Below are 14,949 nucleotides of genomic sequence, written 5' to 3' on the forward strand. Positions count from 1 at the left end.
GCACATCATAGCAGAGGAAGCAGTAAGAAAAAGAACCTGGAAACATTATTTTAAGAAACAACTAGAATATTTCAGGTTAGACATTTTCGTGCAGTTGTTCCTTGCAACACAGAGGAATGACACCAGTGACCAGAAGTAGGAAAGGAACCATGTAAAGAAACAAGAGACTATTACACTAATTTCTAGTCAGGATAATTGATTATAACCTGTGTAGTACCTCTGTTGTGGGTTCTTCTATACCAGTCATCTGGTACTTCTGCATTCTTTCAAATACTGAATGATCTGCACATCCTCCTTGTGGTCCATATTTATGAGGATATTCTACAAAGAGGAAAGCCAGGCTGAGGTTTCAAACTCAAATGCACACGTGTCAAAACATAAAATATTTTAAAATATAAATAATATAATAAATATAGCTTTATCACAGCAACTTTTTCAGTTTGTATTTAACTAACAAGCTCACAGTTTCTGAAGGAAGCATTCTAAGATCTAAGCAGCAGCTTTTTTCCATTCATCGTTTTGACTAAGATATAGTCTAAAGCCTAACAAACCAAAAATACTATGACTGCTTCTTAAAATTGTTTTCTTATGGATATCGAAAGAAAATAGGAAGTGAACAATGTATGATGTAAGAACAAGAGTTATTATTTGGGCATCTTTACAGACTCACTTGAACCAATAGCAAGACTAAGGAAATGAAACTCAATGGTAAATTATTATTTGGAATCAAATATATCAAAGATAGTTTGGATAAGACAAGGTTAGTTTTATTTTATCAATATACAATCAAGCTCTAAATTTCACACTTCAATCATTAAAATGTGAGGAATATGAAACAAATTTAAATACTGTATTCTTGTCATGCAGCTAAAGGCACTACAGTTCTGTTAAAATAACTCAAGATAGGTTTATAGTCAAAAATATTGAAAGACTGTATTCATTAGACCCAATGATAACCCTGAAAGGACAAATTAATTAACAAATAAAGTACTCTTCCAATCTTTATTCCCCCCAGCCACACTTTTACAAGTGTTAAAAGAAATCATGTGGCTGTCTAAAGCTGGTTAATGATAAATTAGGTGAAACAAAATGTAGTTAACATTTTTTGAAAACTGGATCCTTTTCCAGGCACAAAATACTTGCAGCAATTATAAACTTCGCTCAGTAGGAAATAGCCTGATTTAATAAGCGTGCTTAACATTGCAGCTTAAGAGCAACTAAAACCTTGCAGCTGCACGTTCTTCATTACCATCCTAGCAAATCAACTTTATCTTTCATAAAGATGTCCAAGTACAGTACTGTAGTTCAAAGTGTATTTAAAGTCTGATTTTTATACAAGCTACCCTAATATAAAACAAAATCACTTTTTCTTCACTAAACTTCATGCCTTTTTCTTTTTACTTCTGTTTGCCAAAGACGTTGTTAGCAAAATCTCGATTTTGCATGGAAGGCAATTTCCACCCACGTTTTGATTCCAATAAGGATTACAGTTTAAATTAGAAGAAACATGTATCTTCAGAGGGACAACTACAGTAATACTGTAAAAAAAAAAAAAAAATCCTACGCTTACTAAATAACTTGTCCTTTCACTATTTTACACAAGCAGTCATGAATTACAGTTATTCAGATGAGTTTATTTATTTTCTTATATTTTCTTCGTATTAGCTTCCCATGTTTCCAATTCTAACAGCACATGAGTACTGTTTTATAACTGTGGTCTCATGACATTCCTCCCAGTATGGCTAGTCCTAGCACAAGGCCAGAGAAACCAAGAGAGACAGAATGCTTACTATAAGCCACCTCATTCCTGCATGAATTTGAGTAACTATTTGGTGTAACGTTGGCCTTGCTATCCCAACAAACAGCACTGCTTGGTCACTGCTGAGATCTGCACCTTTGGGTACCCTGGCTACCATCGCTGGACCGGAGATGTCAAGAGCAAAGCATTACAGATATGACCCTTCCCATCTCTATTCTCATTTCAAAATAAATTCTCCAGCATTTAATCTAACTATAACTCTCATTGCCTGCTTTCACATCACCGTTTATCCCTGCACTAAGGGCATGTTATACAATGCCTATTACACAAGGACAGGACTTAGAGTTAGGGACAATACTGCCTTGCTGCCAGCACACTTCACCTGTGCAAATCCACCATAGTTTCAAAGCAACTCTTCCAAGTGGCACCTCCAGGAATCCACAGAAATCACATGGAAAAGTGACCATACAGCATATTGTGTATCAGCATAAAATGCCATTTTATGTTATCAGCACAATTCTATTCATACTCTCTGGCATTGACAGCTGACAGAACAGTTCTAGAAAAAATTGCTCCCAGTGAATTACACAAGCTAAGTAGTCTTCCTGCTGCATCTTGTTTCCCAAAGAAGTCAGGAAATACCTTCACACATTGCCAGTACTGACCGGCTGCAATTCAAGGAAATAATTCCCACCTCAAAAAGTCGTATCTGGTAAGAAACATTTCAAAAGTATAACCATTAAAATTATTTTAATAAATGTACATTAAACATTCTGCAAGAGCAATTGCCAAGGTTTTGTATGTGCTGGGAAAAACAAACTCAAATGACAGATTTGAATCCTCTCTGCTAAAAAGAGGAGGTAAGGTTATTTAGAGTTTGGGAGCAAGTCTTGTTTACAGAGAAAGTTGCACACAAAGCTTTCTTATTTCAATGCTGAGTTACTCCTGAACTGGAAAGGCACTGTTCTCTGTTCATCTTCCAAGACGTGTTATTTCCACCATCCCCTGCAGAAGTTCCTTGCTGAAGAAGCTAGACAGGAACTACACTGTGTCAGATGACTGGGAGACAGAAGTCTGACCCACGTTCTTGCGGTGCTTTTAATGGCTTTGGGAAGTACAGCCTTGGCTTACCCCTACACCACAGCCCTGAAAATGGATCATGAGAAAACACATGCTTTACCATCAGAAGGGCTGCTTCCAGTCACGTTCAACTGAAAAACACAAGCAGCCTATTTTCCACCAGTAAAGGCATAACTGAAATAGAGGATCAGTTTTCTAACTAAAGAAAATCCTCAGGTAGAACAAAAACTTCATTTCTCTTCCTCCCTGTTGTTAAAAGTTTTTGGTTTTCCAATCTCTATTTTGGTACATTCTGACACAATGTTGAGATGACAGTAATAATAGTACTAAAACCAAGGGCAAGATTTTTAAATTTCATTCTTATTTAACTAAATGACAGAAAGATTTAAGTTAGTAATGATACATACAAACTGCAGATTCTCAAATGAATTAAAACAATTTTTACTAAAAAAAAAAAAAAAAAAAAAAAAGGGCACTACCTGACATAAACAACATAAAAGACTCCTGATCACATTTTCTGCTTCTATCTGTCAGCAAATAGTACAGCCTGTGGAGTATTCAGGTTAAGTACGTAATGGATACTAGGCAAGGTACCAGGTCTGGGGCAAGGACATGACACCAAGATTTCCTCGAAAAAGATGAAAATTCAGACCTACAACAGCCACAAGGTCTGAGCAACACTAGCAAGAGCAATAGTGTCAGAACAAAAGATCAAATTTAAGCAGACAGGGAAATCTGTATTAAGGCTTGTTGTTGAGTTGTTGTTGTTTTTAATAGGCAGTCTGTCACACAGATCCCATGAAAACTGCCAAGTAAACCTTCATTATCATATTGGCCACGATATGAAAAAAGCCCAAACAAACCAAGTTCTCAAACAATACACAATCTGCAATGGACAGTTAGTTCAGCAGACTCGACGCAGAACTTCAAAATCTTTTACTTTCTGTTCTCAGTTGTGGAGTTCCTCCAAGACCACACAGAATTCAACAGAGAATTAAATGACAAATTTCATTTCCCTGAAGTTCTGAACGGGCTTTCCTGTCTACTGCTGATTTGAGGAAATATGCAACCAGTTTTGTATTTTACAGTATGAACTCAGGGATACATTTACAGCATACAGGATTTAATTACAGAAAATGAAGTCCCAATGAAACCTTAACTGTTAAAGAAAGCAGCCTCCAAAACACTTTAATGAAAATAGCAGTTTGCATCTTTCTTCCACTAGATTATAAAACTGTTTGATCAGGAGTGGTTTAGATACTGAAATCATTCAAGTTGTGTTTCAAGTCATGAATAGAAGGCTGCCTTCCACCATATCCACTGTAACATAGACAAAAGCTGCCTTATAAAGTTGACAATATAATCCCCATTTACAAAAAACTCTTTTGTTTAACTACTGAATAAGACCTCATTGAGATGCTAATCATATGTTGCATTGTGATTTCTGAAAGGCACTAAAAAGCATATTGTTTCAAAAGGCTAAAATGCTCCTGACCAAAAAATATCCCAAATAAAAGCAAAGATTCCACCCCTCCCCCTTTCTCCCGGATTAGTAATGTGAGTATTTTTGTTGCCTTTGTCCTGTGTAAGACATTAAAAGTTTGCCTCTATTTCACAAGAGCTAGCTCAAGTTAATACAGTAATAGATCAGAGTGTTTGCCTTCATTTTTAAAGCTACTGTAAAGTCTTTTTCTTTTTTTTGAGCTGAAGTTCAATGCAAAAATAGCTCTTATGAAAGGCATAAAAATGTATTCTCAAAAGCACTACTCAGAAAGCAAAAGAAGCAGCTGTACACTTCAGGTACTTCAGACCACAGCAATCACAGAGGTGTCTGGGATACCGAAGCAAAACACACCAAGCTGTACGATCAGAAGACTTGCACATCTGACTCCGCACCCACAACAACTAATCAGAGTAGCACATTTTCCAACAGCACTGCTTAGAACTAGCTGCACGATGGGCTACTTCCAACCAAGCTGAGCAAGCAGCAATGCCCATTCTTTTGGTGATACGGAAGCCCTATTATGCTGCTCCTTAAGTGTGATTCTTTGGAATAGACAGAGACATCTCTGACAATGTGATTTCATTCCTAACTGAAGGCTTTGATAACACTAGATTCAAGGGCAAAAACAGTGAGGCAGTGTACTACCGTCTAAATAAACAAAATTACATATTTCCCGTTTCATCCACTTTAATAAAATGAGAACCAAGTTCATTATAAGCTTTTCCAGCTTTCAAGTAATCCATTTACAACAGACATCACTTCTACAAGACAGTCATTTTCATAAATAAAATTATTTGCTTCCACAAAGTACAGTTTGGTTTCTTTCACTAGCTGCTATCAGAGATGATAGCATTCTTAGTTGCCCACTTGTTACTTCATTCCCAATTACAAGTCTTGTAAGTAGCAGGGAGATGCACATTTAGGTAGTCAGAAAACATGTGGTGTTCAAAACGTACACCAAATCAGTAACTGCTTTCATTCAAAAACTCTATACAAGTTATGTAACTTGTACCAGCTGAAGACACATCATATATGCAAAGGTAGCTAGAGTGCAGAAATCCGATACATCAGTTCTGAGATCATAATAAGGTTTCCATGGTATTTTATTGTCTTTCTGTGCATTAGCATTCAAAGCTAGGCTAATGGGGCCATACTACTCAAGTAGTATTCCCGTATGTTTCCATCAGCTTCAACTCCCAGCAGAGCTTTTTAAAGCAGGACATATACTGCATCTTCTAATGAGCTATCTGAAGACCTCTGAACCCATACACACACAGGTGAAGCTTTTATTTTTCACAAGCATCACCTTTATTAGTTGTTTTTTTAAGTGCATAGTGACTTGAACTTAAATTACCCTTTCTTTTTCAAGTCCCAGGAAAGAGCAATCGGGACAGGACATTTTAAGAAGGCATTTTTCAAAACAGCAACAAAAAGAAATGCATCCACTGCAGAAGATACACTGCTTATGTACTTAAACCTGACTATTAAGAATTTCTTAAAATGGCAGAATAAGGACTCAGGCTTGTCAAAAATCTCTTTCACAAAATAACTTCATATGAATCACTCCAGGACAGCACGATTCACTCTGTCACATGCAAGCTGAAGTCTCACTTGATGCTTACAGCTTAGTGGCTTACAGTGGCTTTTGTGTGGCTTACAGCTTTTGGTAGAAAAAAATTAATAGAAAAAAAATTATTTCATTTGTAGCACAAAAATGAAGTACTCACTGATATCATCTTCATGATAGATGACAGAGTGGAACGGTAGAGTTCTGTCCTTAATGTATCTCTCTGCTGGCTCAATATAAAAGGTTCCACTGTGAGTTTGGATGAATCCTTCAAATCTTCCATCAATAACAGACCCATGGCTAAAACTTCCCTGCTCACCTGTTAATGACAGAAAGTGCCTTTAAAAAACCAACCAACCCTGCTAAAGGCATTCAGTACCATGCAAACTTCAAGCATACACTCTGTGCAAGGTGTTAATCAGACAGTGCCAAGGAATAATAAAGGCATAATAATCCTGACTGCGAAGCAGTTTCCAACTTCTTAAAGCCTATGAACTATAAAACAGTAATATACCGAATGACAGGAGTAAGACATTCTTAGAGAAAATTGTGTCTGAACTTTTAAAGACTAAGAGTATTCAACAGTAAGAAATGCAGTTGTCCCAAAATCATAGTTCCTCTGTTTAACAACTTTGAAGTCTTCAGCACGGATCAGATGCATAAAGGACAAGTTTAAGAGGCATGCAGCGGAGAACTGAACTCCGTGTCTTAAGGGTGTCAGACATACAGCATTTAATCTGATATTCAAGTGCTATTTTTATACATCTATTCATGGAACTACAAAAAAAACTGAGTGTACACTGAATTCTGAAAGCTTTCACAGGAAAATATCTGTTTCAAGGCATTCATTTTTCTTTTCAAACATAGCTTTCTTAAAACTGTACTTATGTTTAAATGTGGGATGGATTGAATACATGTTTGAGACATTCACAACCCTTCAATTCCTTTAACTAAGAACAGTACCTAATTTTGCTTTATTTATTTTTTGAATGCAACTTTTTAAACATATAAATTTTGTTTATAGAAAAAGTCCAATGTAAGTTCACAAAGAGAGCTGAATTTCAATTTCTATAGACGTACAGTTAAGTATTGGGTAAAAATAATCATTTTAGTATGCCTTGTCAGAGAATAAAAGTGCAGGGAATTTTATCTAGATGCATTACTGAAGTTTAATAATGAAGATAACCTAACAATATGGATATACACTTGTATGTATATGTACTATTAAAACTATGTTTTACAATGTTTTGCACTTCAATTCTTTTTGAAGTGCAGTACTTACCATAAATGTGTCCAGTGTAAATATGGGAGGTATCATAATCAATTACTTGGTTTGATGTTTCTACTTTAAAATCCTCACTAAAAAGAGATGTATCTCTCTTCATTCGAAGGTTGAATTGTCTAAAATGAAAAAAAGAGATAGTAAATTGTCTTTAAGCCTCAACTACAAAAGCACAAAGTACTTCTAACCAATGTTTTCACACAGGCAGATTTACAGAATTTGTGAATTTTATCTATATAAAATATTTATACTGCACAAGAATTAGATTACAGCCTAGAAAGATTCATTCAAGCAAGACTATTTTGATGCTTTTGATAAAAGTAGTTAAATCTACAAGATTTAAGAACACTGGGCTTCAAATCTAAAATGCTGACTTTGATTTGCTCTGTTCCTCCAGACAGACAGAGGTAACTAAAGGGAAATTTTTACCATCAGACAACTGAGAAGCAGAACAAACAAGAATTATCAGTATATTTTATTTCCATTGCCAATATTTAAGTACCAGCACTGCCCCAAAAGGAACACTCCTGTTTTACTGTGTTGGCCCACAACTTCAGGGCAGATGTTGGTGGTATGGCAGTAGAGGCTGAACGCTCCTACCAATACTCCACTCCATTTTGTTGCCATACAACAGATGGCAGCAGAGGGGCAGTCTGACAAAATGGCCTCTGACATGGAAGTGTGGATGAAGCGAAGGTGTGAAACTCAATTCCACTACACAGAAAAAATGGCACCCACTGACATTCACTGACACTTGCTGAACGTGTATGGAAACAAAGCAGCGGATGTCAGCACAGTGAGGCAGCAGATGGCACACTTCAGCAGAGGCAACAGTGGGTCACCTGCACTGGTGCAGATTCCCATGAGCACAGCATGCACGCTCATGTACACTGTTGGCAAAAACACACAGCTAATGATGGTGGCTCTGTCAGAAGAGTGTTTGTAGCTGAGAATTTATTCTATCAACTAGTGTTATTCTGTTTTTTTCTAGCTGCTGGAGTTTCCATGGAAATAAATAAGAGGCAGTACTTTCAGAGCAACCTACATAAAATGTAAACAAAATGTAAGGAAGTTAATTACTGTTATACCTGAAACCCAAATATTCATAACAGAAGAAATAAAGTAACCACTTTTTAATGCATCTGAAACATATTCAAAATATATCTCCCATTTTCATTTGCACATTATAATGACACTACAGTAATAAATACTTCAGAACTGTATACTAAAACACAATATTGTAGATAAAGAAAAAGCCATGCCTATACTTGAAAGATGGTATGGGCTCCTTAGTGACTCATGCTGACTATTCCACAACGCAAACACTGCTTCACAATCAAACTACCTCTATCTATTATTGCTGTCACAGTGAAAATGAAACTTCCAAGAAGCTTCACCACTAACACACCACCAAAGGAGAGCATCTCCCACAAGGTTAGGAAATTCTGAGATGCGGCTAGCAGATGTGGAAGATTACTTCAGCACTCCTTGAGATGCTCAGGCTTACAGCCAGGACTGCCAGTGCCCACATCATAGTCTCAACATGGATGTAATGTAACTGGGCAGATTCTCCTGTTAAAATGAAGAAATGATTCACTACAGACGCATTTGAATATTAGAATCATTCACTGAAGAATGCAAACAGGTAAAAGCAATTCACACCCACTTAGCAAGGCCTACAGCAGACAGCTACTGTTATCACCTACAGACTTAAAATAATTTTCCACTAAGTAATGTCTCTGCTATCTCTGAAATGCTTTTTATTTGCTGACAGATCATGAAGATGACAAAATAACATGCATGAGCATCCCAGAAGGCATTCCAGGCCAGAATACGCAGTGCATTTTTCTAGGAGAGGGGAAAAAAAGCAACAAGAGGCTAAACCATACTGCATGGTTCTTCAAAACAGAAATTGGAAATGAACAGGCAGACAAAAGTAAGACTAGCAATAAGAACTCGAATTTCACTTAAGTACATCACCAAGTTTCACTCACTTTGTAACACCCTGCTCAGTACCTTCAAAAGGTTTGAAATGCACTTCAGTTTAAGTTTTCTCTGAGACCAAATCCCCCATAGTTACTAAGGATCAGACTCTCTTCAAGGATGTCTGAACTGAAATTAAAAGAGCAGAGATCTTCAACACTTTAGAACAGATCTCCTCCATTCCCTAATATCTGATAGAGACTTTGTACTGGAATAAGTCTATAGTTGTGTGCCAGTGGTGAGCTGGAACAGTAATCCCACCAAGAGCACCTAAGATGGCATTTTCTGGTGAACACTGTATGCCTCCAGAAAAAAGAAAAAAAAATAGCAAAGTGCAAAAAGGTTTCTTTGTTGTTATGCTTAAATGAATACCACTACAAAAAAGCATAAAGTGTTAACCAGAAAACACAAAAAAACCTCAATCAAAAAGATACAGGAGAAATTGCTATTTCTAATAGCCAGTACGCTTCTTACAAATTACAATTAAATTAATTACACTGAAAGAAGATGCCAGTTTATAGCTGGGGAAACTCCAAATTGTAATGACTGCATCAAACAAATGTATGGCATGAACCCCCCAAAAATCCAGCTCATCATTCTTTCAAAGACAATATCAAGAATGCCTCCATCAACTCCAGTAACGTTTCCCATCTGTCAGTAAGAGATCTCCAAAGACCCTACAGAAAATCCATTTCAGTATCTTATCTGATACAGAAGCTTACTTAAATTTTACTGTGAATTTCTTCAAAGTCACTAGCTGTTCCCCTTTATTAAGGTTTCTGTAAACTAATCTCTATCCCTCTCAAAATGATATAGAAGAGAACAAGTCTCAGTTTTCTTTCCCTGTCTACATCCATAACTTGATGAATTCTTCTATAGAGAGGAGGTCCCAGAGAAGAACCACTGATTCCTCCATACCATTAATCAACTTAGTTTCCAAAACTAGCCACAGTGGAATAAGTAAGAGGCATCAGAAGGTGTTTGTGGGGTTTTTTGTAGCTACCATTTCTATTGTGTACATAGAGTTCTCTGTGTTAGCACTCTGAACACTGTAGCCTAGTATTCCCTAGGCCAGTCAGATACCAGACAGAAGGTAATTATTCCCAGAAAAAATAATGCTTTTTCCACATCTACTAACTTGCATAAGACATTTCACAGTAGTAGGACTGTCTAGGATAGAAATAAACTAATTAAGAGCACGACTTGACCTTTCCTGTTGCTGCTTCTGTCTTACATACACCTGGTAACTGATAGAGTAACAAGGCATTCTTTAGTTACTGCATGGCTGCTTCTTCAATGGAAGCTGAAATTTTTGGTAGAGTTGTTAACACTGTTCTATAATCAACTTTGTTAAAAGCTACATTTTGCCATGCCTTAGTCATTAATTGCAGTACCTTGAGACTATCAGGAAACAGATGCTGATGTTCCCTTAGTTTACCACAGGGAGACTATCAGACTCACAAGCACACAGTGATAACTGCAGAAAAATAGCTGACAGTGTCATATTTAGTTAAAAAACATGAGTTTCCCATGGGCTCCAGTTATTTCAATTCTGTGCTCTAATCACAGAGAAAGCAGGGCTTTTTTTATTAATAAATTTCTTTAAGAAGGCTATGTGCACGTGTTGACAGCATTTGACAAGAAGAATATAAAAGGTAGACACGTAAGAATTAATGCTTGATCTATTATTCCATTTGTTTTGATTATGAGTTACCTTCTAAGGTCAGTGATTCTGCCATGATGAAACATTTGATGTATTAGGACACTGGTAGAAAGCCAGCATATTGCTTTCCAAAACTAATGAAGAAAGATATAATCAGCAGCATGAAAAAAAGGAAACTAGGTGCTTTTCTTTTCTTTTCTTTTCTTTTCTTTTCTTTTCTTTTCTTTTCTTTTCTTTTCTTTTCTTTTCCCACTCATAAGCTGTATCTACTCTTGAGGACATTTATTTTACGCTGTTCCTATTTATTATTAAACCCACACAATGTATTCCATAATCATCAATTGACAACTCCCAAAGTTCTTCTACCTGTCCTAAAGAAAATATCTGAAACAGCAGGTGATGGAATCTCTGCACTTACCGTTCTATTAGCCATCCAGATGCAGACAGGGGAACTGTCTTTTGGTAAGTATTTATATTAAAAATGTACATCAGTATCTATAGCATAAAAATAGGGAGCAATCCCAACCTCACAGCTAAGGTCTGTGGTTAATGCCTTTATAGCAGCATTTCTGATTGCCACTCATTCCTTTCCAGATCTCCAGAAGACAGACCTGCTAAGCTTGTTATTCCAGAAGATAACATTCTAAGGAAATGCAGCCCTCATTTTAAACAGTTTGCCACTGATTATTCTTCATACACATAGCTGTCAACACATAAGCCAACTCAGATAACAGAAACCATTCAAGTCAGTTAACATGTAGCTACATGTTTAGTTTACACTCCTATAACTTAGGTCAATTATTTCTCTGTCCTGAAGAGTACAGTCTTCTGTTTTTAAGAGCAGATTAATCTTTACCCAGGGTTGAAAATAAACTCTTCTCTCCCCCCCCCCCAGTAAAAACTTTTAGTAGGAAATGCAAATTCTGTGTCACCTGGTTTCCTGTTTATCCAAAATAACCTTCCCACCTCTATTTATAAAGTTGACAACATACATCCTGTGCCAGGTTCTAACAATTAAAAACCAGGTGGACAAAAAAAAGCCAAACTAAGCAGCTCCTTTTGGGCAGTTCCCTTTATTTTTATAACCTGCTCAGTCAATAACTATCTTATTAAAGAACAAACTTGTTATCTCTGAATAATGAAGGGCAATAAAAAGGATAATAAATTACTGTAGAACAGAGAATAAAAAAGTCAAATGGTTACAGCAGAAACAGCACAGCTCGTATCACACAGCAAGCCCCTACAAGCATTTATGCAGAGCAATCGCGAATGATGGTCGGCAGCTGAAACAGCAGAACCTCTGAGTCCAGATAAACTGTCTCAGGTGAAGCCTAAAGAACAGGTTGTTCCAGCTGCATAACTGACACAGCCTCAGTCTGTATGGCATTTTATTCCTATGGAGCTGATTTTTAAGACTTGAATCCATGGAGCTAAAAAACCCTGGAATTAGCTGCAATGACTTCTAAGCACAAATTTAAACACAGAGAAGAATTTTTACTCTTGAAGTCCACATTTTGCAGATTTTATAGAAACAATCCAACAGTATTAAACAACTGAAAAAGTATTTCCAAGCATAACCATATGAAGGGCCTTTTTATCTCTACTGCTTACAAAGAAGTGATGGTGCAGGTATATTGCAAGCACTTCCAGTAACAGTTATTATAAGTACTATGTAGAGACCAGATGTTCCAGTAGCAGCTTGGAACTTAACAACTTACAGCTTTTTTTTTTTCTTTTAAATACAGTTTTAGGTTAAAAAAAACCAAAACTATGAAAAATGGTAATTGCAAAACAGCTGAAAAAAGCTCTTGGTGTACCTTTAACTTAGAAATAAAACGTTATTATGTGTTTAAGTACTGCTTGAAAAATTCTATTTGTTCACTCACTCATGTTGCATGGGCAGCCTGACCAATCAGAGCCAACAGGGATGGGACAAAGTGGCTGCAGATTGGTGACTCAGGACAAACCAGGGGAAAAAAAAGTGCAAGTTATTAGAAGGGCTGACAGCACAGATAAATACTGCATAGAGGTAGTTTCTTCATTCTTCTGAGTGTCAGGAATTCTTATTTTCTAAAGCTCAGAGATCATCCGACATCAGGCAAGGTTTTCAAGTTCTGTCCTCAAAATGTAATTTCTAATAGTGAATTATCCAGCATATTTTTGACATCTGCAGTTGATGGGAGCTCAGTTCAAGATATTCTGCAATATATTGCAAATGCCTGAAAAAGATATCGTTCTGCTATACTCAGTAAGTGAAAGACAGTAAACATGCATTTAGTATACATTTGGTTTAGTCAACCAAGACTGAGCATACAAAGGCAAATACATCCTTTCAATTTTAGTCATGTTCCAACATAATTTTTGGAATTTTTTGGAATTGATGACATTACTTGACATACAAAATGAAGTTAGATCACATTAAATTATTTCACTGTATTGCAGCCTAGTGCCATAAGCATTGCTTACTCCATTTACGTACCTTTTCCCCCCCCCAAGCTAATGCTAACACTGCATTCACTAATTTTGTGTGAATCTTCCTCAGGCCCAAAGGGCCTTAAATTAATTCACACTAAAACATTCAATGTAAAATGGCATGTGTGAGATACACAACTGTACTGCTTTAAAACAACATGAACTACAAGACCTTATTGTTTTAAGAATTCCTACTTACTTCAGGCCTTTCAGGAATAAGCACATTTTGCACCATTCTTGAAGCAACAATGCCAATTCATCTACAGCACACAGTTGATAATTCAAAAGAATTCATAGCCTACTTTCAGTGATCTAAAGTGCCATATGGCGATTGTGTTTTAGCATCTAATAGCAGCTGGTTTGTTTGAATTCAGGCATTAAATCTGACAGTTTTATTCTAGATCCTCCAACAATAAGAATTTTGAAAATATTGTTTTTAAACCATATACTCTGATTTTCAGATGGAGATTAAATAAGGAAAGTTTTCTCAAACAATGTTTGAGAACAATGATGAACATAAAAACATTTGTGGTCCAGCTAGCTCCATTTGCTACTTCCAGCAGTGAACTGCAGTAGATACTCAGACAGCTTCTGCATTGTTTCCTATCTCCATAAGGCAACCATTTCACCAGAAGCCAACTCAAAACAAAGACCTATATTATAAGAAGAATTTAGCTGGAAAGGCTACTGATTGCCTGTGAAGATAAGGCAGAGTTAGCAACAGCGTGACTATCCACCAAATAACAAAATTCATTGGACTAAGAACACACCCAAAAACATGGATTTAAGGACAGGATTTCAAATTTAGGACTTTGGTTGCTATTCTAAAGCAGTTGCAAATACAACCCTAACGATTGCCTTTTGGGAACGTGCACTGAAATTCAATCATTGTGCCATATACAGCCAATAGCAACACTTCAGTCCTTGAAGAAATTACAAGCAAGTGCAGAAGGAGAATATTTACTCAAATGAACATTCCAAACACATTCAAAAGATGTGGTATTACCTTTGCTCTGTCAAGTTCCCTGTGTTTCTAGATACGGATAACGAATATTTATCAAGCATTAGTTATTTCCTTTGTAATTTAAATAATTAGACAAGCAAGGGTGTTACACATTCCTAAAAAAATATTAAAATAATGGTGTTGCACAGGATGCAGTCAGCAGAAAAGCAAAGACAGAAATAGTTTAACTTACTCTTTCTTCTCAATTATAAAAAAAAAAAGCAGGAAGCAACACTTTCTAAATGAAATCCACAAATAATACTTCCACTACTCACACTGATTATCTAACTTCACTATTTGAAGTAGTTCAAATCAGAAATTAAATGTATGGCTAAGCAATCTTGTAACAGCAATTATGTTTTCTCCATGTCAAATAATTGACAAGCTACACAGAAAAACGCCATTTCACTACACATGAAACAGAACACTCCATGGCCAAATCTGTGGTTTGGAATGCAATTTGAAACTGTGCATTTCCTCAAGTAAACCAAATCCGCTCAAAGTTCAGCACAGTTTTTGTAAACAAATATGCCATGGCTGCACAATAAAGTCAGAATCTGATGAAATTCTGTTCCCAGTTCTACTCACTGAATCTCTGAAGTCCGTTAACAGTTACAAGCACAGGTTTGAACGACT

The 14,949-nt window shown here is 36.4% G+C and overlaps 1 protein-coding gene across 1 annotated transcript in view; it reads right to left on the reverse strand.

Moving 5' to 3' along the window:
* ADAM10 (ADAM metallopeptidase domain 10) overlaps nucleotides 1–14,949 on the reverse strand; it is a 42,177-nt gene that overhangs the window by 15,910 nt on the left and 11,318 nt on the right. The window contains exons 3-5 of the mRNA XM_042824765.1: nucleotides 7,193–7,311; nucleotides 6,071–6,229; nucleotides 218–321 (exon numbers count right to left, since the gene is read on the reverse strand). Coding sequence (XP_042680699.1) covers nucleotides 218–321; nucleotides 6,071–6,229; nucleotides 7,193–7,311 — 382 coding nt within the window. The remainder of the gene's footprint in view (nucleotides 1–217; nucleotides 322–6,070; nucleotides 6,230–7,192; nucleotides 7,312–14,949) is intronic.

This window comes from Centrocercus urophasianus, unplaced genomic scaffold, assembly GCF_019232065.1.
Source record: "Centrocercus urophasianus isolate 14NV4802_14NV808 unplaced genomic scaffold, USGS_Curo_1.0 seq_23, whole genome shotgun sequence".
NCBI classification, from domain to species: Eukaryota; Metazoa; Chordata; class Aves; order Galliformes; family Phasianidae; genus Centrocercus; species Centrocercus urophasianus.